Source organism: Prunus dulcis, chromosome 6 (genome assembly GCF_902201215.1).
Source record: "Prunus dulcis chromosome 6, ALMONDv2, whole genome shotgun sequence".
NCBI classification, from domain to species: domain Eukaryota; kingdom Viridiplantae; phylum Streptophyta; class Magnoliopsida; order Rosales; family Rosaceae; genus Prunus; species Prunus dulcis.
Window position 1 is genome coordinate 28,176,312 of NC_047655.1, and position 26,395 is coordinate 28,202,706.

Genomic DNA, 26,395 nt, shown 5'->3' on the forward strand with positions numbered 1-26,395 from the left:
CTCCCATAATATTATAGTTTATAATCCCCTTCGTTCATGAATCCATTGAATCAATGATAATGGTGTCTTATGCCAACCCACAAAGTGGAAGTCATATTCTGAAATCTACCACAGAAAGTTAGATTTACAGGAACATGATGCAGCAATTTACTCACGCCATTTGATAACTATTTCACTTTTTATTTTTGTATTTTTTGTGCTAGTGTATAGAGTGAGAACGGATGTGAGTATGAGATTGAGAGAGAGGATGAAAGGGGAGGATGGGGGGAGGTGTAATAAAAGTGAAAACAATGTCAAATATATTTTAATTTTTAGTTTTTGTTTTACTTTTGTTACTCCCCTCTCCCATCCTCCCCTCTCATCTTCCTTCTAAATCTCACTTCCACTCTCATTCTCACTTCCATTCTCCCTCTTGTTTCTCTATACTTTAACACCCAAAATTTTTTTAATTTAAATTAAATTAAATTAAATTAAAATAATTATCAAAAGCACCTTCAAAAAGTGGAATATTTACTTACCACTTTCAATTTCAAGTTTCAACCAAGCTCTGCAACTTGTCAAATGGAATACATATATGTTATATATTCAAGTCTTTGTGTACGCTCATTTTACTTCAACTGTGGCTAGTTTTTTTTATTTTTAAAAAAAAAAAAAAAAAAACCATTCTGTCTTTTATTTATTTATTCCCCATTAAAATCACACATTTTTGGTATGAGATAAAGGAAATAAGAATATATTCCACTTTCCCAAAAGCTCCAAATTGCTTTTTGTGGGTCTGCAATCCCATTTATAAGAGAGCTCACAATAAACGTTTCAAAAGACCAAGAGTAAAGGCTGGCTACGAAATTTCTTTATGACAATATTTGAGTGAAAACCTTGTGTTCCTCTCAAGCTTTTTTCATTCAAAATGGGAATATTTTAGCAGGTAGCTGTCTTCCCATCCCACCAACACTTTTTTGGTGAAAACAATTGATTAAAATAAGGTGATTAAAAAAACATTTTTCATGACTTAAAAAGTTCCCACTCTTGTAAATTTGAGCAAGGAACCCGTCTCTTTGCACTCAAGTTCGAAACCCTCCTCATAAATTAAATTAAATTTATTTATTTTCGACTATCACTTCTATTAAAAATAAAAATTCCCACTTTCGCAAAGCAAACTCAACATCAACTCAGCCAAGTTTACATCATGGCATTATTTAAGTGAGAAAGGTGGTAAGCATACAACCCTTCCAATCATTCAAAAGAGGTTCTCTTTCCCCTTCATCACTTTCAAGTATTCAACTCTCCTCCACTACACTTTGATAAATCATAGTCACAGTCACGCAATTGATTGCTCGGCACCCAAAGAGATGAACAAGAAGGAGAAAAACAAAATATCTCCTTGATTTGTTTATGAGGAATGGGCAATGGGTCGCATGCACAGCTTTCGTTGTCTAAGAACTATCAAGTATATTTATTAACCATATCTGGCCAGAAAGTCGATTTGGATTTTATCCCTTATTTGGTGTCAAATTATCAGAAAGTTGCGCAGATTTTTTTGTCATCATTATCTAGTTTTAAAACTTAAAAAAGTCGTGATTGTGATTAGTGCTGCCTAAACAATCTGATTTTTTCTTAAGTTTCTACTTATTTTTTATAAGATCATCCAATCCCCCCACATTACAAATTAATCTATTAGGTAGTGCTTTTTGTTTTTCTTGATTCTGATGTATATCGAAGACTTCACGCACGCATCCATGATCTATATTGTTGTGGATTTTCCGATAAAGTTGCCATTTTTAAAACCATTTGAGTTGGTCTGAATTCAGCACCCCAAGCCAGCAAGCAATAGCAATATATATAAATAAACAAAAGACTAGTTGGCGTCCACTTTGCTACCCACTTTTACAAACCAAGAAAGAAAAGAAGAAGAAGAGAAAAGAGAAATGATGTTCTCACTGGTTCGAGTTTTGACCCTGCAAATTAAAGCGCACTTCCAAAAAGAGTACAACTTGGGTACAAGTTTTTGGCACAAGATGAAGATATGGTTTGGTAGCCCAGTGGCTTTATAGCTTTTATGTGATTTAGATTAGCTTAGGTGTCCCTTTCACCCCCAGCAAAGTTCGTATGTGGACCAATGGACCCTCCTCATATTAAAGGATCCAGTTTCTTTTTTTCTTTTTTTTTTTCTTTTTTTCTTTTTTTTTTTTGCGATATGGGCAACCAGATTCTATGTAGATGAGCATGCATGGAACATGGAACATGCCAACATGGAACATGATTTGTTTTTGTGGGCCAAGCAATTCATCCTCTTTGAAAAAACCTCTCCATAATTGACATATGTTGAAGGGGGTCCTACAAGAAGCATAGCAAAAAGTCCTGATAAAGCCTCCCATTGGCCAGCACCAGACATGCCAATAATTCAATTCATCATCACTCTTCAATTTTCATCCCTCTCGACCAAGAGACTCAAAAGCCGAAGAGCACCCAATAAAATACATGCCTTTGGGAGTTCCGATGCTCTATCTAAAGAGAGACTTTCATGCAATAACGAGGATAGCCCCGGTCAATAGTAAAATGACACGATGAGTTAACTTTTTTATGTGTCATTATATTATTTGTCGGGAATAGTAAAATAGTGTCCATCTAAGGTAAGCAGTTGATGTGTAATATTACGGACTTAACTAGAATCTTTATAGGCCTCAAAACTTGCATTCTCCCCTCATATGTATAATTACGCATAATTAATAAATACATTACACATCATCCCAGTTTCCCGGAGAGCCACATCCCATTGGTGAAAAAGGGATGACCTTGGTAACCATACAAAGATACAGCTTATGCAAGTGTATTGAACTTGTCTAAAAGAAAACATTTTGTGCCTTGCAAGTTTATACATCAACTGCATCAACTGGGAGGGAAACTGTCCTGCGAAGAGACTGAGGAAGCAATGACCCTGTGCAGAAACTCTTGCCAGTGACCTCATCCTCAGCATTAGGAGACTCCATCACCTCGCAGCTCTTATTGAGATTAGCATGGAAATTGGGACTTAAATTTCTTTGATCATAAGCACAAGATTTTGAGAGCATCACATTGTTGAGTCCTTGTAATGTGCTTGATACCAAAGATGACAAGACCCCGTTAGCTAATTCATGTTCTTTACTTCCATTATCTGAAGATTTTGAGACAAGTCTTATCTGCTGATCTCTAAGTTCCCTCAGCTCCATTTGGTGCTTTGCTTTGAGCCATCTAAACTCCTGAATTTCATTCTCATCAGTGTCCGAGAGGTCATGGTAAGTTGAAGGGATCATAGAAAAAGAATGTGAACCGGATAAATTTTTTGTAGAATTTCCTGCATGGGATGCCGGATTGCTTTCCAATTCAAGATCTTGCTCATCCTCAACCGTGACTAACTGATCCAATTTTTCATATTCTCCATCAGAATGACTCTGTCCAGAGCCTATTGAACTAAGTTCGCGACTTTCGTGCTGTCCCCAAATTTCTTGGTAATGAAGGCAGTCCGATTGGCTTGATTCATTTGGTGCACCCTCTGTCACATGATGCTCAGACTCATCGGCTTGGTATGTAACCTCCTCAAAACGGCCATGCATCGAAGCACATCCTTGTTTACAACATTGAAGAACTTGCAAGTTCTTGGCACTAGGGTGGTTTGACAGAAACTCCATCATGGAACCACTAGAGGTGTGATTGGAAGCACAATTGTGACAGAAGCCTTGGTTAGCATATCGGGGTGTTTCCACTATTCCTGGCCCTGGCTGCCAATCGGGTACCAACAAAGCAATTTCCCCATCAATCATATCTGCTATTCTGGTTACATCCTGATCTGTGATATCCAACTCTGCAACCATTTCGGTTGCCACACTAAATGCTGTATCGGTCTCAATGTCAAATGGGAAATAGATGTTCCGGATACGACCTGCAAAGCAGTAGGATTTACAGTGGTACATTAATTTCCACAAGTAAATAATCCACATATAAACTTTGGAAAGAGAGTAAAGACAATCCAACCTTCTTTATCTGCAATTCTAAGTCTCAAAAAGATGCCACCATCTTCTCTTCTCTTCCCTTTAATACTTATGTCAACATCTTCAGAATGTTCATCGTCATGGTGCTCAAAGAGTTCAATTCCACTTGACTCGACGTCAACAGGATGATACCCCCATTCATTTTGGGAATCATAACCAAAACCATTTGAGTATCCATTACTAAAGGAACTGTTGCTTCGATGAAGCTCAAAAAGAGGCTGCCTTAAAAGAGGGCCCATGTCATCTATCTGCCTGCCATAATCTACTGGTCTCAAATCATGATCACATTCATCGATTTGGAGAAATTGGTCATTCAAAAGCTCCCTTGCAGAGAGCCTCAAAGATGCAGTTGCCAAGCATTTCTCAACGAATTGCCGTACTTCAGGATCTTTTACTTTGTACAAAGCATCTGGTTTTTTACCCTATGAAATGAAGCATGAGAAAGGAATCTAGGTGTCACAATTTTCCTATAGAAAGTAAAGCATGCAACTGGAAACAAAGGGAAAGAGAAATAGAAAGAGAATCCTCTTACAGAAACAACTTTCTTGTAGATCTGAGCAGGATGTGTGCATTCACTATATGGATATTCAAAAGTGACCATTTCCAAAATGCACATCCCAAATGAATAAATGTCAACTAGCTCATTATATGCCTCTTCATACACCTCTGGAGCCATGAACTCTGGTGTCCCTACTTTAATAAAAAGGAAACAAAGTCTAAACATATATTAACTTTAAATAACTCCCCCTTATTCCAACCAACTTTACAAATTAACAAAGAAACAAAATTTGCAGTCTAAATATGATAATTTATGAAACAAAACATACCAACACAGTGAGCGGCATGTGATTTCCTTAAGATTGCTGCTAAACCAAGATCACCTATCTTCACTTCCCCTTGGTTTCCATTGATAAAGATGTTGTCACACTTGAGATCTCTATGGATCACAGGAGGATCATGACTATGTAGATACAGAAGCCCTCTCAAGATCTGCCGACACCAATGCTTAACTGCTCTGATGTTAACTCGCTTGTGCTTTAGCCTGTACCTACCAGTGATAAAAAGAAAACCCGGAAAAGATGATACATCAGAAATGGATTTAGGGAAGGCAAAAAAAAAAAAGCATACACTTTTTTTTTTATATAGATTAAAAACTCACAAAATACATACTGCTTAAGAGTCCCAGAAGTGAACATTTCAGTCACAAAATTGATGTTTCTGTTTGCCGTATCAACCCAGGAAGTGTAGAACTTCATAATGTTTTTGTGCTTCAATGTCTTTAAGAGATGAATTTCACAGTAAAGCCTCTCAAGATCTTCAGGGCTTTGCAGGAAATCATAAAGCTTGACCTGGTTCCAAGCAACTTCAATCCCTTCGTACTCATCAAATGCTCTGTAACTGCAACGATAAAACACCAAAATATATATATATATATATTCAAAAAAATCTACCAAGTTATCATTTCCATATACTCACAGAAAGACCCAAAACTAGTTCAAATTTTTGAGAAATCTAACTGGGTTTTCATGATTTTTGAAGAAATAGAAAAGCTTGAATTCATACACTGTCTTTGAGGCTCCTTTGCCGAGGATTTCATTGTACTGCAGCCAAAAAAAACAGGTAAAAAGGATCAAACTTTAAGCAGAGGACACAGAGAAAATGAGAGAGAGAGAGAGAGAGAGAGAGAGAGAGGTTTAGTTACCCTGCCATATCTCCCAGTTGGATCGACTTCAACAAACTCAGAGTCAGAGTAATCTGGTTCAAGAAGACCATTCATTTCTGTAAACCAATCTATTATGTATCTCTCACTTTTGCTCTCTTTTTAGCTTTTGCTATGATTAGCCTTATTGCTGCCTCTCTTCTGACACACAAACACACACAGAATGGAGAGAGGATTTATAATTTTATCATAAAATATCGCTTTCTGAACGCTTCAGGGGATGAAAATTAGAAGACCAAAGGGAAAAAGGAAGTTATTTTTTCCTCAACAACAATATTAATTGTTTATTATTATGTAATATTTGAGATAGAGAGAGAGAATAACAGCAAGGTTTTGTAGCAGGTGTATAACTCTTTCCACATCTTGTGAGTGAATACAAACAAGGCAAAACCTACACCCAGTCCCATCTCCCACGACGGTACGTGACAAAAACATATGCAAGTCAAATTATTATAGGAGAGAGAGATAGAAGAAAACAAAGACTCTTTCTCGCTGCTTGATACTCTACTGTGGAGGTAGAAAATCTTTTATGAAACAAAAATAGTATTATTTTATTATTTTTAACTAATCACAAACTGACACGTACAAAATTTATCACACATAACATATCATGATTGATCTAATAAAATAATACTATTCTTGTTCCATATAAATTTGTCCGGTGGAGAAGGGTGCAAATTTTGAGGAGAGTAAAAGTAACAGATTTTCAACAACAACGAAAAAGAAGAAAAAAGTAATTGATTAGAAACAAAGGGGCCCACTTGAGCTGAGCTTGATACTCAACCAAAACTTGCGTTTTGGGTTGGATCAGAGCAGACCATTGTAAATACGGAAATGCGTACGCTGTCTGTGTGTCATGTAACTGAACTGGAATCAATTTCATCTTTGATTAATTTGGTTTGGTTTGTGTGGGTAGGGTCGACCGTCGACCCATCAAAAACTCAAAACACTTAAAACACACGCGTTGTTGAACGAATTGAAATGATTAGCCGTATTTGCATCAAAAAAATGAAAAGAGAAATGATTAGCAATCTTTTTAAAATAAATTATTAACACTTGCTACTTTTCCGATACTTAAATAAATTCATAACACTTTTTATGTATGCGCATAATTTAAATTTTCATCCAGTTTTATGTTTTTAATTGTTTATTTAGTATAGTAGATATGCTGTTAATTGAGTTTTATCTGACATGCCTGCCAGTGCCTAGTACCATTTGTGCCTCATATAAATACAAAATCTTATTTTATTAAGCCAAATCACACAGTTTAATGCACTAATTTGGCATTAGAAGATGCTGACTTTCAAGGAACGCATTTGGGAAAAAAAGGTTATGCCAAAAACTATGGTCAGTTTTCAATAACTATTTTAATTTTGAAAAACATCCGAGGTATCATCACTCATCGTCATTCCCTAATTGAGGAAGATGGAAGTCAATCTTCATTCTAGATGATAGTAACAATTAAACCATTTAAAAATCTAATTGCCAGTCAAACAATGTTTAATTTTTAAATATTAAGTGCCAGTAATTCATATTTGTTTGTTTTTATTTACAGTTTTGATGGTGGTTCATTTTCATAAGAAGAAGAAGAAAAAAAATGTGATAGGAAAAGAAAAGACAGTGTAGATGGGTAGGAGTTTGGACTCATATTCATGTGACTTTGTCAGGGCCACACAGTTACACTGCATATGCTCTTGTGTTGTGATATCCTTTTCAAACTACCACTTACTGTTTTTTATTTATTTCTTTGCTTATTGGCCTCGTGGGTTGGCTTGGCTCAGCTTCCTTGAGACTTGGAAGATTTCAATTCCTTCAAATGCATTATTTTCCTTGAGACATGATGAGTAGCATGAGCCACCCAATTTGAAAATCAGAGATTAGCTAGAAGCTGCAACTGCAAATGTGCGTTTATTATTATTAATTTCTTAATTTAATTTAAAGAAAATCTGAATGAAATTCCAGAAATCATCTATTCTGAAAAAGAAATATTAAGGTCATGGATATCAGTTTGAATTACAACAAAAACACTGGGGTCTCTCTGTCTCTCTGAAATATGATAGAGGACATATAAAACAGAAGCGACCTGTATTTGCTTTATGTTTAGTCAACCTCTACATCTTTCCATTCTATGCATGAAAAACAATTGGACAGTGTTGGTAACTGTATTGTAGACATATACCAGCCTCAGTCGCTTTCATAAGCATACGTCACATGCATCAACGATTCACAATCACATACATACACATTTACAAACAATATGTCAGAATCCGAAGGCTAGCTATTACCTAAGTAGTTTGGTTTCTGTGTTTAACTGGAAAGGGAGAAAATATATCATTCAAGATCCTGGATCTCTAAGACACAATATCTTGATGGTCATGTGTTCCTAAAGAGCCAACATGATTGAACCAAGGAAAAGATTGGGCAACGTGGTTTAGCCTGGGAGTGAGGATACAATCTCTATGTACAACCGTGCACTATTGTATCACTGCATTCAGAATCTTTATTTCGTTCCTTCACATCTCTATAATTCAGCTAAATGTTGTCTGCTTATGGAGTTGTTATACTCAGCTACTTAGTCATTTTAGGTAAAATGAGGGGAGAACGTAGTTATAGCAAACTTGCTATCTGATTCTCTATTTTGGAGAATTCTCTATTTGAGTTTGGTGGCTCCCTACACTTAGAGAGGAGGAGAGAGAAATTGAGTCTCAGATCAAGGAGTCTTATAACTCTCTGTAATTAATTTAAAGCGTTATTAAGGGTATCCAAGGACTGAGCAGATATATAATTCCAGCAACAAAAAATAATATTTGGCAAGAGACCGTCCGTCCATATATATAATAATAGACTTAATTATGTATTACTAGTATAAAAACAGAGTAAAGAATTCGAGTTAAAAAACAGAGCAAAAACAGAGTAAAGAATTCAATTTAAAAAACAGAGTAAAACAATACATAATTAAGTCTATTATTATTTGTTCAAACAAAGCCTTGACGTAATAAGATCCTTTTAAGTACGTGATGCTTTGTGCATGATGACTTTTCTGTTATATTAATGATTAAAAAGAATAACATTATATATATATATATATATATATATATATATTCAACATGAGGAATTTCAATATTCGTAGTTTGACTAGTTGATGTTGAATCCATGAATGCCGTACACATAACAGTCAATAATATACGAAAGGGTGACTCCAAAACTCAAGCCAACCAAACTACTTTGGGATTTTTAATTACGCTTTCCATTTCTAAGTCATTTTTTATTTTTCATTTGGACCTTTCGCAAAACAACAACCCACAAGCTTTTAGCTTTAAAATTTTTAAAATAAATTACAACAAACAGATTCGAAATTTTAGTACATGAGTTTAAGCCAAACTATCGAACATGTGCATTGGTTAGCTTTGACCCATTTTTTGTGGTACAAGAATGAGCAATTTTATGGAATTCCTAATTCAGAGTATCCCCTAAGGTGTTGAAACAAATTTATTTATCGAATATATGACTTCGAGCGAATGAATAATTATTTTTAACTACTTCAACTGCATACTTCATACATTTCTTCAAAAACTTTAAATCCTAAAATATGATCATTTTTATTATAAATACAATATTTTCACACGTAAAGAATCATATTCAACATAAATAGTATATGAATACTTTTAGGCTTAGACTTAAACTTAAACTCATATTCGTGCACACCTTTGACCTTTCTTTTTTTTAATATCTAAGGACCATTTTTATAGTCAAATTCAACAATAACTGATAACAAGACACTAATTGTAATATGTCTCTAGATCATTTTTTTATTATAAAAAAACTGTAATTTATCACTTTACACTATGAACTATTGACATATGCAGATAACCTATCGGCTATCGCTTCAGCCCTAAACCCTTTTTTATTTTTAAAAAAACACTTTATTTATTTTTCCGTGATTAATAAAAATCAGTCATCTATAATTAACCTTAATATTGATTTAACAATTCTCATATTATTCTAGTGACAACATTGCTGACAATAAAACGAAACGACTCCCTCTTACTAAAAATCATGCATACAAAGTTAGTGAGAATAAAATTCAATCAAAGCGCCCACAGATCTGCTACACTATTAACAGCCATTAGATTTAACGAAAGAAGGTTGCATGGGTAGGGCAGGGTTGTTGTAGCACCACGTGGAATCTAATATTAATTATAAGTCTTTTTTTAAATTTTAAATACAGATATTAATTATAATGTGTTGAAAAATGCATTATAATTTTTCTGAGCCATGTTCTAATTTGGTATGGATAATTTGAATTTGGTTTGGTGTGAGCTAATTGGGCATGTGTGATGTTTGGAGGTTAGGGAGCACAAGTAGGGATCCTATGTTCTTGATCATTATATTTTTTGTTTTTTGTTTTTGGTTTTGGGTTCCTTGGAGCATGTTGCTGAGCAAACCAATATTGGTCAACATCAGTCAAGGGCTCAAGGTTTGGGCCTAAACCTGTTTAGAAATGAAGCTAGGCCTTACCAAATTGTTTATCCCAAAACACTTAGGCTTGGGTTAAGCTTACTATGAGATTGAATTGGTTTGGGTCTACTAATAAATTTGAGCTCCAAAATTATATGCCTAAGATTGACCCACTTCTATCATCGTTCTATTTTGTATCCATCTCATTTGAAAGATTAATTTTAAGTAGTTTGCTATAATAATTTTTAGTTATTTTAACTAAAATTTGGCTAAAATTTGGAGACTCTCTTAGATATACTCTTAATAGTGTGTTTGAAAAACCCCCCTCCCTATATAATTTAGAACATCGCTTACATTAAAAATAATAATAAATAATCCCTTACGACATTTGAAACTAGCTGAATCACAAGATCTGAATTTGTGTGAATATTTAATATTTGTTTGGCTCATCCCGTGTAATTCAACACGTCTTCAAAATGTTGCATATTCAAACAAAATTTATTTAAAAAAAGAGAAATGGACGAATCTACCAATAACAGGAAGCCACGCAACTGGGCAAGTGTAATGGTGGAACTTCATTGGGTTGTCATGGGAATATCAATTGAGTGTGACCCAAACCTCTAAAATAAAGGCACATCAACCGCACCACCCCCCAAAATTAGGGGCCAACCACCGTCTTCAATAATATAAAAGCAGATTTGAAAAAAAAACAAAACAAAACAAAAAAACAGGTGACAAGTTGTATACCAAACTTCAAACAAAAACGCAGAGAATAATTTTATTTATTTATCTAAAAGATTGAGAGTTGGGCATTATTATAGTTGTGTTTCTCCGATCTGCAATTTTCTTGTTTCAAAATGAGCACGAGCGCTGTTGTTCTTCATGCCCTAAACAACTTGACCGTTACCAGATTCGTGGAAGACGCGACGTCGTTTGAGAAATGCAGCAAGGAATGTTTCGGTGCGCTTGATGCGGATGGCAAGGGAGGCTTATCGAGGGAAAAGCTCCGGGCAGGGTTTGGTAAGCTGTTGCCGGGCATAGGGTACGTGTCACAGCCCAAGGACGAGATCAACGTTCTGCATGATGCGATATTTAAGAGATTTGATGCGGATCAAAATGGTGTGATTGATTGTCATGAGTTTAAGTCCCTGTTGATGGAGACCATGCTCGCCGTGGCACGAGGGATCGGAGGTTCGCCGGTTCTCGTGGCACTTGAGCATGGCAGCCTCCTTAGGAAGGCGGCTGAACATGAACAAGCTCGAACATCCAACTAGAGAGATGAATTCATATGATGTTTGTATGTTGTTTTGCCATACCTACCAAATACCAATCCAGATTGTAAATAATTTGTGCTTGCAATAATATATCCATAGCCAAACTTGTTTACCGGCTTTTGCAATTTCGGAATATTTGTTCGATTTATTTACAGCTGGTAATATATATATGCAGCACTCTTAATTTGGAATTTCTGGAAAAAGTCTGCAAATTGTTGTTGTTGGTTTGGTTCTTGGGCCCTAATCCCTTTCATGTTATCCTACAAAAGAATGATCTACAAATTATTGTATTGTAGTAAACTTTAGGTTAAAGTCTTTCAAGACTTTACCTATAGATCCGTTTTCACATGAATTGTGATCACTTGGTTTTATGTCATAATGCAGAGTACAAAATGCTATTTTGCTGGCAATGCACTAGGTAAAGTCACATATGTTAAAAATAAAAAAATTAGCTGAAATGGTTGTATGTATGCACCGAATGCACGTGAAAGATATGCACACATCCGGTACACACAACCATAATAGCCAAGTTTTTCTCCTTCTAGAGAGTATTTTTGTTCTTTTCAATTAGTCTTTCAAAAGAAGAGTGTTCTTTTCCATTAGTCTTTAGAAAGAAGAGGCCGAATGGAAAAGTCAAAATAGTTAGCAGAACTATAACCTTTGTTTTTAGATAATTATTTATCTAGAGATGTATAAAAACAAAAGTACAAATGACACATATGGGAGGTCTTAATTTCTGGTTTTGACGGAGGTAAGTAGGTTAATTGTAGGTAAACTAGATATTGGAAAAGAGGACCAAATCCAATCCATGCTCAACCCCAAAAAAGAAGAATGATCCTTGGCTAGGAGTTCGGGATTATGCTGGAAATGTGCCAAACAAACAGCATGCAACCCAAGAGACCTTGCCCTCTAAAATCTGCCTCAGAAACTGCACCACGCTACTAGCTAGATGGAAGCTACTAGGTAGAGAAACTTGTTTCATCCTCATTAGGCCAATTTTAAACACACTTATCGGCAATGGAAATATAAGATTATCAGATGTTGAAAATCAAAGCAAAAGAAGAAAGAAAAAAAAGTAATGAAAATAAAAATTTCTGATTTTTGTGTATTATATAATGGCAGAGGTTTGGTGTCTACTATCTACTAGGCATGTTGCAGTTGGTTTGTCGTCATCTCTTCTCCCTCCTCCCCAGAAGTTGATGGATGAATGAAACTGAAGCTACCATACAAAAGTGGTTGGGGACTCTTTCTCCTTTTCCCAAGGCCCCATCTTCTGAACTCCTTTTGAGATGGCAAGAGGAAAAACAAATTATTATAGAAAAGGACTCACTTGCCCTCTAAAAGTAAAATTAAAATAAAACCAAAGTCACCTGCAACTGTGACCCAGAAGCCCCCAGTGCAACCCAGCTCACTCCCATTCCCATGACCATTAGAGAGAGAGAGAAACAGAGAAACAGAGAAACAGATAGATATATTTAAAACTCTGTCAAAGGCGCAAATTATGGAGAATATAACATGAATGAACTGTACGTGCAAGGCTTAGCTACTGGTGCTGATGATTGTGATGATGGGAGCCTTGTAACTTTCATCATTCAAGATTCAAAGCACAAGCACTCTTGCCACAGCCCTAAGCCAAAAGCTCTTCTTATACTACTATAGCAAACCCTCAAATCCCAAACTACCCATCAACACCCACCCAAAGACAAAGCCTTTACGCCTCCAAAACTCTCTCTCTAAATCTTCCACAACCTCTCAAATACAAAACTACCCATCAATACAAAGCCAAATGAATATATAATCAAACCTCCAAACACCCCATTCATACCTCTCTCTCTCTCTCTCTCTCTCTCTCTCTCATCAACTTAAAACTTCCAACAATTCTTCAACTGCATATGGTTTGAGTAACAAGCAGCAATGTTGGACACCATGATCCCAGCATGTTTCAGCCAGCCCAACACACTCTCAAGCAGCTCTCAAGTGCCCCAAAACCTTATAACCTGCATATATCAAACTCAGCTTTGTAACTCACCCACATATCTCACTCTCACTTGGTCCAAAAGCCTCTTCTCTCACTCTCTAACCATTCATGCCTCAGACTCTTTTTCCATCACCATCTCCCTCAACCCATCAACCTTCTCATTCTTCAGAACCAAACCAGGCTCCAAATCCATCTCTCTAACCCACAACCATTGCCAAAAAATCAAGCTTTACTGGGACTTCACCCGGGCTGACTTCACTCACAACTCGGCTGAGCCAGAGTCTTGCTTCTACATCGCCATTTCTTGCAATGCCAAAATTGAATTCTTTCTTGGGGATCTTTTGGACGAGTTCACTCGGCGGTCAGGGGTAGTTGTGACTCACAAACTCAGCCAACCTGCCCTGTTGTCAAGGCGGGAACATGTGTTTGGGCGCAGGAATTACATATCCAGAGCTCAGTTCTTGGGGTCCAAACATGAAATTGGAATAGAGTGTAGGGAGGGTACACTCAAAGTAAAAGTAGATGGAGTGATAAGCCTGATTGTCAAAAGGTTGGCTTGGAAATTCAGAGGCAATGAGAGAATTTTTGTTGGTGGAGTTGAATTTGAATTTTACTGGGACGTGTTCAACTGGGTTAATAATCATAACGGTGCTAATGGGAATGGTCATGGTGTATTTGTTTTTCAAGTGGGTGATGGTGGGGTGTGGCCAGAAATGGTAGGTCCTGAGAAGAGGTTGATGAGGAAGAGCTTGTCAACATCGGCTGCTTCGGCATCAATGCCGTCGATGACTTCGTTGTCCCCGTCGCCGTCATGCTCAAGTGTGTTGCAATGGGCAGAGGAGAGTAGTGATGGGGGGAGAAGTTCATGTTCTTCATCCACTAGGTCATATGGTAGTAATGGGGGGTTTTCTCTGTTGCTGTATGCTTGGAAGAGGGACTGACAAAGCAATGTGAATTATGAACTGACCCTTTATCTATTAATTCCAATCTGAGGAAACGTTTGAGATTGGAAATAATTCCTTAGTGTTGTAAATTAAATTTCTCGCGATTTTCCTTGTGTATTAATTAATATATATATATATATATGCAAGAGGTGCTTGATATAACTTCTGCTACAGCTGAGCCATTGCACTCTTACTATAATTTTCAAATTTTGAAGTCTACCAACTCATCCTAATTAATAAATGTAAAAAAATAAGAAGATAGATTAAGAAGCCAAAATCAAAGCATTACAGAACTATCACAACCATAACCGCAGACACACTGTTACAAGTTCTAACTTTGGATTCTCTAACATATTTTGAAAGGTCTAGTAGCCTTTTTTTAATGCCCTTTACGCAAAAAGCCTGGACTTTCTGCGCAAGAACATGAGGAGCTCTCATTACCACTTTACTGTCCCTATAGTTTATGTCTAGGCTTGCTTGATGGCTATGTTCCCTATCATCATTGCAAACGTATGCCTCTACTTCTCCCCCCGTTGTAATAATCTGAACCGCTAAAAAATATTCATATCTCCTTGGTAACATTACTTGGCAATGGTAACTGTTACGATCTTATTCATAGAGCTTTGACTCTGCAGACTGTCTGCAGTAGCTAGAGGCACAAAGTTGGCGGGTAAAAAGCCTGCCACGGCTTTTCAGAGCACATTGTCTGGCCTGATTGACAACACCAACCGACAGAAAGCGCCAAAAATGGAATACAAAATATAACATCCAGTACGCATTGGCATTGGAAGGTCTTTACAGAATTTTGGCTAACGTAAATAAAATGCAACTATAAACTTCAAAGCCATATACACACAGCACAAAGCAAAAGACCCACTAGTATAGTAGTTTGGATTAATTGCTCTCCCAGGCAAGGTTATGGGTTCGAGTCCTAGCATCCGTGTTGTGTGTGTGAGTTTAGTATATTATTGCCCCTCTCAATAGGAAAAGTCCTAATATATATATACACAGAGGACAAAGGGTAATGGTACACAAGTCAAAGAAATACCGAAAATATATATACAAAGGACAAAGGGTAATGGTACACAAGTCAAAGAAATACCGAAAACAATATGCTAAAAGTAAGGTCTAATTCTAGCAATGGAAGGAAACACTAACCAATGTAAAATGAACCTGAAGCTCCTTCAGATTTCTAAGACTTGCGATATTCAGACATTGGACCTTCCATAACTAGGCGTGAACAGCTGGCCAATTGCCTCAATTGCAGAGACATTCCAACTCTCAGCATGCCTTACAATCTGTTAAACCAATAGTGGCAAGCACCCATTAATAACTGGCAAAAACACCATAAGTTAAGTATCACTATCCAGCATATAAAAGCGCTTCTGTTCTCACTTTAAACTTATCATCTAAGTCATAGACCGTGCTTCCATCAATGCTAATGAGAGGCCTCCACGGAAGTTTCAGGTAGGTCCTGCAGATCAGATGAAATTTTTTAGGCTGAAGGGGTGGAAAAATGTTGCTAGTCTCAATTTCAAAGGCCAAAATTGACATTGAAAATAAAGGGCAGGTCATTTCTCTGCCCCTATACATTTTAATGCAGTCAAACCTATCGCACCACACGAAATAGGTGGTTTGCTTGCTTCAGATTAGTAATCAGTGACCCTCTAAATTAAAGAACAGTAGACCAAGTTAGAACCTGAGTTTCCATGTTGCTAGCACAAAACTTGCTTCAGAATTGATACCCTGCAGAGAGTCATATTATTAATTGTTACTTATCCAATTGAACTTATCAGTCATTACAAATCCTACTGAGCTTAAAACAACTAAGAAAATAGTCATGACAAAGAAACTTTTAAGTGAGGAAAAACGCAAGCCACTCCTTCCAAGAAAGATAAATATCGTAGAGTTCATATGTAATTAACTCAGATTTGTCTGCTCTTGGCTTCAAATGAAGCACACATTAATCAGTTAACATGCTAAATGTTGCTGTGATATATCATATATATCTTAGATTATAGTACTGAAATCCAACTACAATCCACTGAGAAATGACTACCTTCTCGATCTTTTCTAATCCAATTGATGGAGATTCAAAGAAAGGAACAAGCAATTTCAAGTTGCGAGAATACAACTCCTTACCTAAACAGCCAAAGACCATGCAAATTAGAGGCTTCATAATTCTCACATAAATTAGCACACAAGGAATTATTGCACACACTGTCCAAAATTTTTACAACCAGGGAAGGGACAAAGAGAGAAGTGAGTGGGGCAAAACTTGATCATTTGATCAGAATCTAACTATAAGGCAAGCAAACATCTTTTTACATGTGTATGTGCGTGTTCATTACAGTAGATAGTACCAGTGAAACAAAATGCAGTACACAGTTTGGTAACATCATTAATTGAAGGAAAACTGAACAGTTTAGAAAGATTTAATGGGACAATGGTTGCCTTTGGATTTAGTGTGGACAGATTACAAGTTCTCTGTTTTCTTTTGGAACTTGGATTACAAAACCCAAAACTGACACACTACTTCAATGTTTTCGATAAATTATGCTGAAAATATGCTATTAATAGACATTTTCTCACCTCGAAATCTGATAGTTGGATCTTCAAAGATACAATCTTCAGCGTAGATTGCAGAAGTGAAAATCCCTATTTGCAATGGAAAGTAAGTTAACTACATAGAGTAGAAGAGAGAAATAACACAGGAAGGTGTCTCTCAAAGAGTAAGGTACCTGTAACAAAATACGCATTCTCGTAATCAGATTTGAGAATCATTAAAACTTCATCAATGCCCGAAACTGAAAACTCATCTCTCCCTTTGTCACTCACTCCGTTAAGTCTGCAATGTATTCATCAAATTAAATAACAGAAAGCTCAAGAATTCAAATTCAAATTCAAAGTTTTAGGGCCCATTTTATAACCTTTTCAATTTAAGGTTTTAGTTTTCATTTTCCATTTTTTGTGCTAGAGTATATAGAGAAAAATGAGAGTGAGAATGGGAGTGAAAATGAGATCGAGAGAGAATGAGAGGGGAGAATGGGAGGGAGAGTAACAAAAGAGAAAACAAAAACTTGAAAGTGAAAACAATATCAAATAGATTTCAGTTTTTTAGTTTTGTTTTCACTTAAACGTACTCCTTCCTCCTCTCTCATCTTCCCTCTCAATCCTATCTTCACTCTCATTCTCATTTCCATTCTCCCTCTTTAACTTTTTCCTCAATATTCTAGCATAAAAATGAAAAATGAAAACTAGAAACTAAAATTGAAATGGTTATCAAACGGCCTTAATTTTTAATTTTTCTCCTTGTACATTTTCTGAGGAAACCAAACGGGAAATGAAGAGAGGGGTAGAATGGGAAAAATACCTGGTTGTTTTGTTGAAGGAAGAGAGAAGCCTGAGAAGTTCAGTGACGCCGCTCACAGCGATTTTCAAAACCTGTGGGGTGTCTCTCTTGTGATTGTTGTTATCCGGTGCGGCTGAGGAGCATCGGGTGCCACGGATTGTCTGGCAAATGAACGGTCATAAATGGGCCAGAGATACACCAACGCTCAGGAATTCAAGTAAAATTGATAATTGAATTCTACGTTACCTTGGACTGCAAGAGCATAGGAAGCCGTACACTTGCAGTGCAACTGTAACACAATCCTCCCGCCATTGTTTTGGCGGGTATAGATTTCGCCAAGTCTGTTAAATACAGTTGGAGAGAGAGAGAAGTGCAGGGGTCGGTTCGGGTCGGATTTGGCGGGCTAAAACCATAACCGTTAAAACAATTTTGGGTTTGGAGAAATTGCGCCTATTGCGTTGACTACCAAACCACCGAGCCCAATGAACCCAAGATTTATGGGGCCGGGTTAAATTGAAAACGTATAATTAAACGCATCTAAACGTGACACGTGGAAAGTAAGACAAACAGTGAGAATGACGAAGACTGGGTTTCTCTCGTTTGGTCTAGATTCATCTTCTTATTATTCTCACTGATCATCATCAGTCTCTCTGAAACGCAAGCTATTGAGTGAGTGAGCATCTTCTTCAGCGTAGCGAAACAATGGCCGAGGAAGCGAGCACTAAACGCCCACTGAAAATCGTAGCAGGCGCCGACTCCTTCGGCTGCTCTCTCAAAGATGCCTTAGTCTCCCACCTCCGCTCTCTCAACATCGACGTCGAAGACCTCGGTACCTCCTCCTACTACTCCATCGCCGCCGATGTCGGCCGCCGCGTCTCCTCCTCCTCTAACGGCGCCGTCGAAACCCGCGGCCTCGTCGCCTGCGGCACCGGCGTCGGAGTCGCCATCTTCGCCAACAAGTTCCCGGGCGTGTTCGCCGCCACGTGTCTCAACCCCTCCGAAGCCCAAAACGCTCGCTCCATCAACAACTCCAACGTTCTCGCCGTCTCCGGCATGTCCACGGCACCGGACTCCGCCATCGAGATCCTCGACACCTGGCTCAACACCCCTTTCAAATCCCCCTGTCCCGCCTCCGACTCCAAGCCCTGGCCTCCAGAAATCGAGACTTTTCTCGACAATTCGATTAAAGAAATGCCCAAAATTGGAGCTGAAGAAGAAAAGCAAGCAGCTTTGGGTTTGGAGGAGGCTTCTTGTACTCTCTGTTGTTTGGTGAAGAATCGGAAACTGAACCCGATTGATATTATTCCTGGTGGGTCGATGAAGATTCTGAGAGAGACTCCAACATCGGCGATAGTCAGGTTCAAGGCCGGGAGCGTCGAGCCTGCGCATCACCACACGTTTGGGCACGACTTGGTCGTGTTGGAGGGGAAGAAGAGCGTGTGGAATTTGACGAAGAAGGCGAGGTACGATCTGGGTGTTGGAGATTACTTGTTTACACCAGCTGGGGATTCGCACAGAGTCAAGTACTATGAGGATACTGAGTTTTTTATAAAATGGGAGGGCCAGTGGGATATGTTCTTTGATGAGGAACTTGAGGCTGCACACAAGGCTGTTGCGCAGGAATTGGAGAATGGGTCGAACTGAGAATAATCAATGGCAGCTTGGGTTGTGGAAATTTCAGTACTTGCTGGTTGTGTTCAAGTCTTGAAGAATCAGATGATTTTTTATGTGTTAATAAGTATTTTGGGGATGCTTGTTCAATATGGTCTCTGTAATGAAGTGCTACTTACTAGTATTTACCGTAGTTTGTGTTTGAATAATAAAGTTGTGTTCTTGATGTAGTCACACTTATGGTGCAATGTTAGTATTATTATTACTTTGGGTTTGATTTGCCTGCTTTTGCAGTGTTGTGTTTCTGTCTGTTCATGGGATTGTGCAGGTTGCTATTGATTTACTAGTGCAGTTGCTTAACTTACTATCTTGCTCAAATGCTGCCTAAAGATGAAATGTGAATTATCAACATAATACGGTGTTCTTTTCTTTATCAATGTTTTCTCATTAGCAAGACAAAGCATAACTGTAGACTAGGTAAGTTGCCTCATTCAGTTTTTCCTCTTGAGCTTTTAAAGGAGGCCAAGGTATATTTTTGGATGGGATGTGTTAATCAGACCACCCTGCAATGTTCAATGATAAACAGAAGCTCTCATTCCTCACAAAGAGCACAAAATATGCATATTACATTTCATCATGATCACCAAATCTACATTCTTCTCATAACCTTTCTATACTTTTATATGATATAAACCATTGTAAAGCATTTGATAATAAACAAAGTGCTTTTGTGTCAAAGTCACCGCCTGTCTCGACGACATTTTGATTTGAGGTGGTTTTTCTCAGTGCTAACTAATGAATCACAAATGAAAATGTGTTAGACAAGACTCAGCTCATCAGTAGTGTTAGCAGCTTTTGCGTATTCCCCAGAATCTTGGGCTGCAAGCTTCTTTCGCAATCCCACCAGCTCTTCCCCAGCATCACATATATACGCAGAAGCTTGCCTGCCAGACAAAGTTGCCCCTTCCATGCTGTCTATATAGTCCTGTAAAAGGTACATCCATTTAGACTTTACAAACTTGACAATTTCCTTTCATCATTCTTCTTCTATAGCAAAATCAGTTGCATAAACATACTTGTTTTGTGTATGAGCCGGCAAGGAAGAAATTTTTTACAGGTGTCTTCTGATCAGGTCTAAATGGATCTTTGCCAGGTGCCTCCCGATAGAGAGATTGCCCAATTTTGACAACAGATGACCAAGTGACTTCTAAACCTTGGGATGATGGGAATAAAGCCAAAACCTCGAATTGAAAATTTCAAAGTTCAGAATTTGATGTTTTTATCGATTTCTTCTAACTGCAGATGAACTTGCTTAAGGTATGAAAATGCGCCCTTAATAAACTAATTACCTGCTTCGTCACTCTTGCTATGATTTCTTCGTTTGGTAAAGGCATGTAAGGATCACCTGGTGTCAAAACACATCTGCAAGAAGAAGAAGCATCAGAGCTAAGTTCAAAATTGTAAAAGTGCAAATATTTCTGAAATACAAAGATGGTCAAAGGATCAATAAACCTAAAGATTGAAAATGTGATAACAATAATTCACATGTTTTCCTTACTGGAGGAGTGAACCTTGTCCCTCAATGTAGTAATCTTCCGGAGAAGTAAGTGCTAGGTCCGCAAAGCAAGAGAAATCTGCATCGGGAGTATAAAGAAGATTATCTAATCCCAAAGCTTGCTTCAATTGCCTATCAAACACAAGTATCCTTGTCCATTAGTCTTGAATAAGTGGAAAAAAAAAAAAAAAAAATTTCTACAAGGTCCTTTATAAAAAAGCAACCCCTTTCACATGACAAGTACTTCAGTATGTAAGGGAGAATCACCTTGATCGTTCTAGATCTTGTAACTCTGTAACCCAACCGTCGTATCTAAGTTGCACAGTGACAACAGGAACTCCAACTAGCTCATAAATATTATTGAAAAAATCCCATTCCCTCCACTGAGGCGGAAGCAGTCTCTTGATTCCGGGTACATCACACGCTGGTAACAAACGAAATAGTTTGAGAGAAAAACTTAATCAACCAAAATCGGAAATAGTATTTCGAATTAGGAAGGAAAAAAAGCAGCAAAAGTAAACCACAAACCTGCAACATAAGCATCAGCTTTCACAATTTTCTTATTAGTAGCCTGCAATAAAAACAAAACATTAGGTATTTACACTAAGGAAGCACAAGTTCCACCAGAAGCATCTAAATTCAACACAATAAAAGTAGCAACATGATGAGTGCATTACCTTGGACATGGCAATTCCTGCGACATATGTTTCTCCATCGGCAGATTGATCATACAGTATCTCTCTACATCCCCACCTAAGATGAAACCTGTTACAACAGAAAAAGAGATTCCAAGTGCTAAGAAATCAACTTATATATGAGAAATATAAGAACAAACATAAATCATTATCTCATCATTTTTACCTGCCCCCCTTGTCAATAATATACTTTCTGATGGGGCCACTTAAGTAAACATCTGGAGAACCCTTGAGCATGCGTAGCAGGGAAGCTTCAGTCTTTGTGGCAAACAACGTGAATATAGTGAGCATACAACGAGCACTAATATTATCACAGTCAATAAACCCAAGTGCATATGCAACAGGATCCCACATCCTCTGGATACTCATTCGTGTGCCACCTTTGGACAAGAACCAATCAGAGAAGCTTATCTGTAATTAACAAGTAAGATTTTAAACAGTCACAACAACTATGTGAAAAATAATAACTACTTAAAATTGAATTATGTAACTACTTAAAATTGAATTATGTACATGGAGAAAATGAACTGCAGAACATTCCCAGACAACTTTCACAGGTACACAATATGAATGGAGACCAAAATAAACGATAACGATAGCTTTGATTCTTACACTATCCAAATTCCGTACATCCCTCAATGCTCCATCTGGATCAACCAGAGCCTTTACAACTGGACTTAATGCAAGAGCCACTGCATTCCTTGCTTTATCATAAGTCTGCACTTGAACAATAGTATACAGGAAACCATTAACAGAAATCTAATTGAGCAAAAGCTCCATTACAATTCGGTTCACTTCCAAGAGGAACTCTAAATGATAACAAGGAAAAAGACATATGAATATCTTTCTTTTACTGTTTTCCTGGTTCAAGGCCAAAGCAATGCTTCATTCTTTATACTGGTATCCAAGGTAATGAGACATGACAATGCTTGCAGTAAACCCAGTAGCAGTGGCAATGGGAAAACCTACCTTAATCTGATTTGTAGACAAAAATGCAAGAATCCCATGTATTGGTGCTCCAATTGGGAACCGAAAATCAAGCTCTGCGATGGAAGATTAAGTAACAGATAAGGTACATTGTTTATGAATAATTCATAAATGAAAATTGTGACATACAAGATAGAGCATGGCTAGAAGAAGAAAGATTTATGAGCAAATAAGATCAAGCACCAAGACATACCACCAATGTTACCCCCCTTGTTTACAAAAGTGTGAGTATGATCCTTGACAAGCAGATTTTCGTCTGCACCCGCCTGTTTAAGTGGAGATCCAAAATAAAAAAAGAATAATAAAGTTGTTTATAAGGACTTTTCCCAGAATATCAGGATCACCCAAATGTCATAGCAGTTCAACCAAGAAATATTTGTTCACCTTTTTCATTAATCGGAAAAGATTACTGTAGCAACCGAAGAAAACATGGAGTCCCATTTCAATGTGGTTTCCACGCTTATCAACAAAGGAGCCCACTTTTCCACCAATGAAAGGCCTTGACTCATATATATCCACCTGCAGAATTTACAAAGAACACATGTAACTAATTTCCTAGAAAGAAACAACCTAGCGGAAAATCTTAAGTGAGCCACTGAAACGTTTCAGCCAAAGTTACCAATTTTAAAACTTTAATTCATGTACTGAAGTAAAAAAACTAAACTGAAAGAAACATACAATTCAGACATAATTGTGAGCAGTCGGAGGACTAGAAAATAAATTGGACAAACCTCGTGGCCTTGATCCAAAAGCTCAACTGCTGTTGACATGCCTGCAAGCCCAGCTCCAATTATAGCCACTTTCAGCTTGGGACCTCGGTAGTGCTCAGGTTCAGCTGGAAACAACCCTTTTGGAGCTGGCAGAGTAAACATTCATCTCAGAATACTAACTTAATAGTGCGCTCAGCACCAGTTTCCTCAAATTCATTATAATTCACCAAAAGTAAGAATACCCAGAAATCAAAAGAGATTGAATAACAATAAAAAGAGAGATAATTGTCAATTTGAAGCTAAAAAAGATGGGAACTTTACCATTTACACTCATATCAGAAACATTTGTGTCCAGAGAAGACCGAACGCAGATGGAGGAGGACCTCTGAGTTCTCACAGGAGCCACTAGACAGCGACCGGTTACTGGAGCTACCGGTAAAAGAACCCACGAAGCCATAGATTGAAGCTTATAAGATTCAACAACTTAAATTGAGCACTCTCTCCTCTCTCTCTCTCTCTCTCTCTCTCTCTCTCTCTTAAGCGGTAGTGGTTTGTGTAAAGAAAGAGAGAGTGAAATGAAACTAGCTTTGAAGCATATAATGGAGAGAGAGAGAGAGAGAGGAGGTATCAGGAGTGGAGGAGATGCTGAGGGTGAGAATTTGTCACGTAACTGAGACTGAAAAGAGAGCACAAATTTGGAGGAACCCAACATTTATATGTGCTGCTTGATTGTCTCGTGTTTGTGTTTATTAATATAATATAATTTGCCTTCACACAATGCTATGTGGGGCCCACCATATGACTACATGACATGAGTTTGAGAAGACCCTCTTATTTTTTGTATTGTTTGGAGAGGTTATTGCGGTTGGTCTGGAATCTGTTAGAGAAGTTTGCATAAAATGGGTGAAAGAGAAATTCAAAGTGAGCAAACTGTAACGTGGAAAGTGGTGCTCCCTATAACGATAATGCGCCACCAAGACTGGTATTTAAGATTATTGAAAGTGAAATAAAGCAAGCATCGTCATCATCACGAGTAAGTATGAGAAATGGTTTTCATTGCAAAGAAATGGAGATTTCATTACATATTTGAAGAAATAAAACCTCATTTAAAAAGTACAAGGAAGATCATGATTCATGTGTGGCCATAGTTTTATTTTCTCGAATAATCAATTTAATCTTGCCTGTGTGCAGTGGCGGATCTATTAAGGCGCAAGGAGGTGCAGCTGCACTTTCTCTAATCGGAAAAATTATTGTATGTGTTTCAAATTGTCCATTTGCTTAACTGGTGTACAGATTACCTTATTTCTATTTTCAACATTTAAGTAAATGTTTTTGTCCTTTTACTTTCATTTATTTTTATATTACTTCATTTACTTAAGTTTACAATGTAAATAAGAAAGTACCCCCCATTTGGATTCAAATAAAAATACTAGAAAATCAAATTCCCACCAAATCAAAATATAAAAAATCGGTTTTAGTGCAAAATACGATTTAGGCTAAAAATGATGGCTCATTAAGTCAATATATACTTCATACTAAAATCTCATAAAATTAAATTTTCTTATTTGATGTGTAAGGAATAAAAGCCGCCAAAAATTATATTGAGAAAATAATTATTTTTAAAAACTATTTTTCATACTTGGTCAATATTGCACCTCCGTTAAAAAAATTCTGGGTCCGCCAGTGGTGGTTGGGAAATTAAAAGAAATAATTTAACCTTGAACCAAGAAACATCCAGCAATTTCTACTTCATTAAACAAAAGTTTATATTATTTCGAAAAACTATTTTTCATACTTAGTCAATATTGCACCTCCGTTAAAAAAATCTGGGTCCTCCAGTGCCTGTGTGTCTGTCTTTTTCTAGCGGCTGCAACAACATTGTAGTTGCTGGGTTTGTACAATGCAATTCCCGTCTTCGAATTGTTTGGCTTTGCATAATGCAAAACAATCTGCATCTCCAAATGTGCTTGAACAGAGTCCATAGCAAAAAGGGTCAATCAGCTGCGAGTGACCTTGTGGCTCCACATTTTCTTCATCCACAGCACCTGCAATATTCAAACATAAATAAAATCAATTTCATCTGTTAGCAACTAGTTGCTGTTCATTTTGATGTAATTAAGGAAAAGAAAATAAAAGAAAATTGATCTGCAATGCAATGCAACTCTTTTCCCATCTTCACATGAAGTTTTGCAAAAACAAGATGAATTTCATGCGACCAAGTTGGAAAAAAAAAAGTTAGGTGTTAGAATCATTTGGAAAAACTAGGTAGTGAGAGAGATAGGAAGAGTACGTGAGGTTGCTAAAAGGGCAGACACAGCCATGGCAGCAAGGAGAACCAAAAGAAACTTTTGGGATTTCATGTTATGATTCTCTTGTTGTCCTTGAGAAAGCGTATTGGATTGGATGCATGGAAGGATTGAAGAACAACGGTTTATATATACGTAACCAAGAATAAACCTTTTGTATCTAATGCTGCATGAATGAGATCCAACGGTTTATTAGTAATGCTGCAAGCCTGCATGAGATCCAACTTTTAAACTTATACCAACTATATATATCTTTCAGGCGTCATGAAAATATTCCTATAAACTTTTACCAACTATTTTGTAGTTAATTCCTGTAAGTGGTTCTTATGGAGCTGAGGTTCATGGAAAGGGCATCCAAAACTGTCATTCACTGAATATGCAAATGTGAAAATCTTTATCCCCGAATCTGTCTCATATTCTCATCTTTGAACAGAGTATATGATGTTTTCTTTATTATAACACCAACACATGATTACCATATGAATTAGCTTTATAAAAACTTGAAAGGTTTATATGATTCAAATGTATCATAGACATAGATTGTATTATACCATTGTTATTCGAACCACATAGAACAGTCTTGCTTTGGCATGAACTGTTCTACATGTTATGAATTACAATGCATTTGGTGATTGTCACATTCCGGGATCAACTCCGCCGTAGCACGATATTGTCCGTTTTGGGCTTCCCTCTCTGCCCTCACGGTTTTGTTTCTGGGAACTCACGAGCAACTTTCCAGTGGGTCACCCATCCTGGGGTTACTCTAGCCCCCAACTCGCT

The 26,395-nt window shown here is 37.3% G+C and overlaps 6 protein-coding genes across 7 annotated transcripts; 3 read left to right on the top strand and 3 right to left on the bottom strand.

Annotated features, from left to right (window-relative positions):
* Positions 1–2,651: 2,651 nt before the first annotated feature.
* Positions 2,652–6,187, bottom strand: LOC117630701 (probable serine/threonine-protein kinase WNK9). 2 transcript variants are annotated; one of them, XM_034363429.1, is made up of 7 exons: positions 5,728–6,187; positions 5,589–5,626; positions 5,196–5,423; positions 4,853–5,073; positions 4,558–4,715; positions 4,009–4,447; positions 2,652–3,916 (listed from the first exon to the last, which is right to left on the bottom strand). In XM_034363429.1, the coding sequence occupies exons 1-7, from the start codon at positions 5,800–5,802 to the stop codon at positions 2,871–2,873; spliced, it is 2,205 nt and encodes a 734-aa protein (XP_034219320.1). In that variant the 5' UTR covers positions 5,803–6,187; the 3' UTR covers positions 2,652–2,870. The 2 variants fall into 2 exon arrangements, with proteins under 2 accessions (XP_034219320.1, XP_034219319.1); XM_034363428.1 differs by having other exon boundaries at positions 4,558–4,718.
* Positions 6,188–10,908: 4,721 nt separating this feature from the next.
* Positions 10,909–11,612, top strand: LOC117631994. The gene has a single exon (XM_034365352.1). The coding sequence runs from the start codon at positions 11,061–11,063 to the stop codon at positions 11,475–11,477; it is 417 nt and encodes a 138-aa protein (XP_034221243.1). The 5' UTR covers positions 10,909–11,060; the 3' UTR covers positions 11,478–11,612.
* An 873-nt stretch (positions 11,613–12,485) lies between these two features.
* On the bottom strand, positions 12,486–18,327 carry LOC117632927. Its single transcript, XM_034366568.1, has 9 exons — positions 17,998–18,327; positions 17,773–17,912; positions 17,141–17,247; positions 16,992–17,057; positions 16,459–16,541; positions 16,099–16,145; positions 15,795–15,873; positions 12,848–15,697; positions 12,486–12,758 (listed from the first exon to the last, which is right to left on the bottom strand). The coding sequence occupies exons 1-8, from the start codon at positions 18,061–18,063 to the stop codon at positions 15,608–15,610; spliced, it is 678 nt and encodes a 225-aa protein (XP_034222459.1). The 5' UTR covers positions 18,064–18,327; the 3' UTR covers positions 12,486–12,758; positions 12,848–15,607.
* LOC117632925 lies at positions 13,209–14,416 on the top strand. The gene has a single exon (XM_034366566.1). It carries the CDS (start codon positions 13,392–13,394, stop codon positions 14,394–14,396), a length of 1,005 nt encoding a protein of 334 aa, XP_034222457.1. The 5' UTR covers positions 13,209–13,391; the 3' UTR covers positions 14,397–14,416.
* Positions 18,328–18,363: 36 nt separating the features above from the next.
* LOC117632926 (DNA damage-repair/toleration protein DRT102) lies at positions 18,364–19,641 on the top strand. The gene has a single exon (XM_034366567.1). It carries the CDS (start codon positions 18,454–18,456, stop codon positions 19,393–19,395), a length of 942 nt encoding a protein of 313 aa, XP_034222458.1. The 5' UTR covers positions 18,364–18,453; the 3' UTR covers positions 19,396–19,641.
* Positions 19,642–19,933: 292 nt separating this feature from the next.
* On the bottom strand, positions 19,934–23,995 carry LOC117632924 (zeta-carotene desaturase, chloroplastic/chromoplastic). Its single transcript, XM_034366565.1, has 14 exons — positions 23,631–23,995; positions 23,331–23,455; positions 22,984–23,118; positions 22,793–22,865; positions 22,582–22,655; positions 22,225–22,329; positions 21,779–22,023; positions 21,595–21,682; positions 21,446–21,488; positions 21,185–21,341; positions 20,921–21,049; positions 20,712–20,784; positions 20,439–20,603; positions 19,934–20,347 (listed from the first exon to the last, which is right to left on the bottom strand). The coding sequence occupies exons 1-14, from the start codon at positions 23,764–23,766 to the stop codon at positions 20,180–20,182; spliced, it is 1,716 nt and encodes a 571-aa protein (XP_034222456.1). The 5' UTR covers positions 23,767–23,995; the 3' UTR covers positions 19,934–20,179.
* Positions 23,996–26,395: the final 2,400 nt, after the last annotated feature.

What these genes read in the sequence shown, in the direction of transcription:
- LOC117630701 (XM_034363428.1), bottom strand. Translation starts at nt 5,802, where the DNA reads ATGAATGGTCTTCTTGAACCAGATTACTCTGACTCTGAGTTTGTTGAA. An exon ending in AAAGGAGCCTCAAAGACAGT is followed by an intron (nt 5,424 to 5,588) that starts GTATGAATTCAA and finishes TTATCGTTGCAG; the next exon opens with TTACAGAGCATTTGATGAGT. An exon ending in ACATGCCGCTCACTGTGTTG is followed by an intron (nt 4,719 to 4,852) that starts GTATGTTTTGTT and finishes TTTTTATTAAAG; the next exon opens with TAGGGACACCAGAGTTCATG.
- LOC117631994 (XM_034365352.1), top strand. Translation starts at nt 11,061, where the DNA reads ATGAGCACGAGCGCTGTTGTTCTTCATGCCCTAAACAACTTGACCGTT.
- LOC117632924 (XM_034366565.1), bottom strand. Translation starts at nt 23,766, where the DNA reads ATGGCTTCGTGGGTTCTTTTACCGGTAGCTCCAGTAACCGGTCGCTGT. An exon ending in TTTTGGATCAAGGCCACGAG is followed by an intron (nt 23,119 to 23,330) that starts GTTTGTCCAATT and finishes TAAATTCTGCAG; the next exon opens with GTGGATATATATGAGTCAAG. An exon ending in ATGTACGGAATTTGGATAGT is followed by an intron (nt 22,024 to 22,224) that starts GTAAGAATCAAA and finishes TGTTAATTACAG; the next exon opens with ATAAGCTTCTCTGATTGGTT.
- LOC117632925 (XM_034366566.1), top strand. Translation starts at nt 13,392, where the DNA reads ATGTTGGACACCATGATCCCAGCATGTTTCAGCCAGCCCAACACACTC.
- LOC117632926 (XM_034366567.1), top strand. Translation starts at nt 18,454, where the DNA reads ATGGCCGAGGAAGCGAGCACTAAACGCCCACTGAAAATCGTAGCAGGC.
- LOC117632927 (XM_034366568.1), bottom strand. Translation starts at nt 18,063, where the DNA reads ATGGCGGGAGGATTGTGTTACAGTTGCACTGCAAGTGTACGGCTTCCT. An exon ending in TCCTTCAACAAAACAACCAG is followed by an intron (nt 17,248 to 17,772) that starts GTATTTTTCCCA and finishes AATACATTGCAG; the next exon opens with ACTTAACGGAGTGAGTGACA. An exon ending in ACTTAGATGATAAGTTTAAA is followed by an intron (nt 15,698 to 15,794) that starts GTGAGAACAGAA and finishes TTGGTTTAACAG; the next exon opens with ATTGTAAGGCATGCTGAGAG.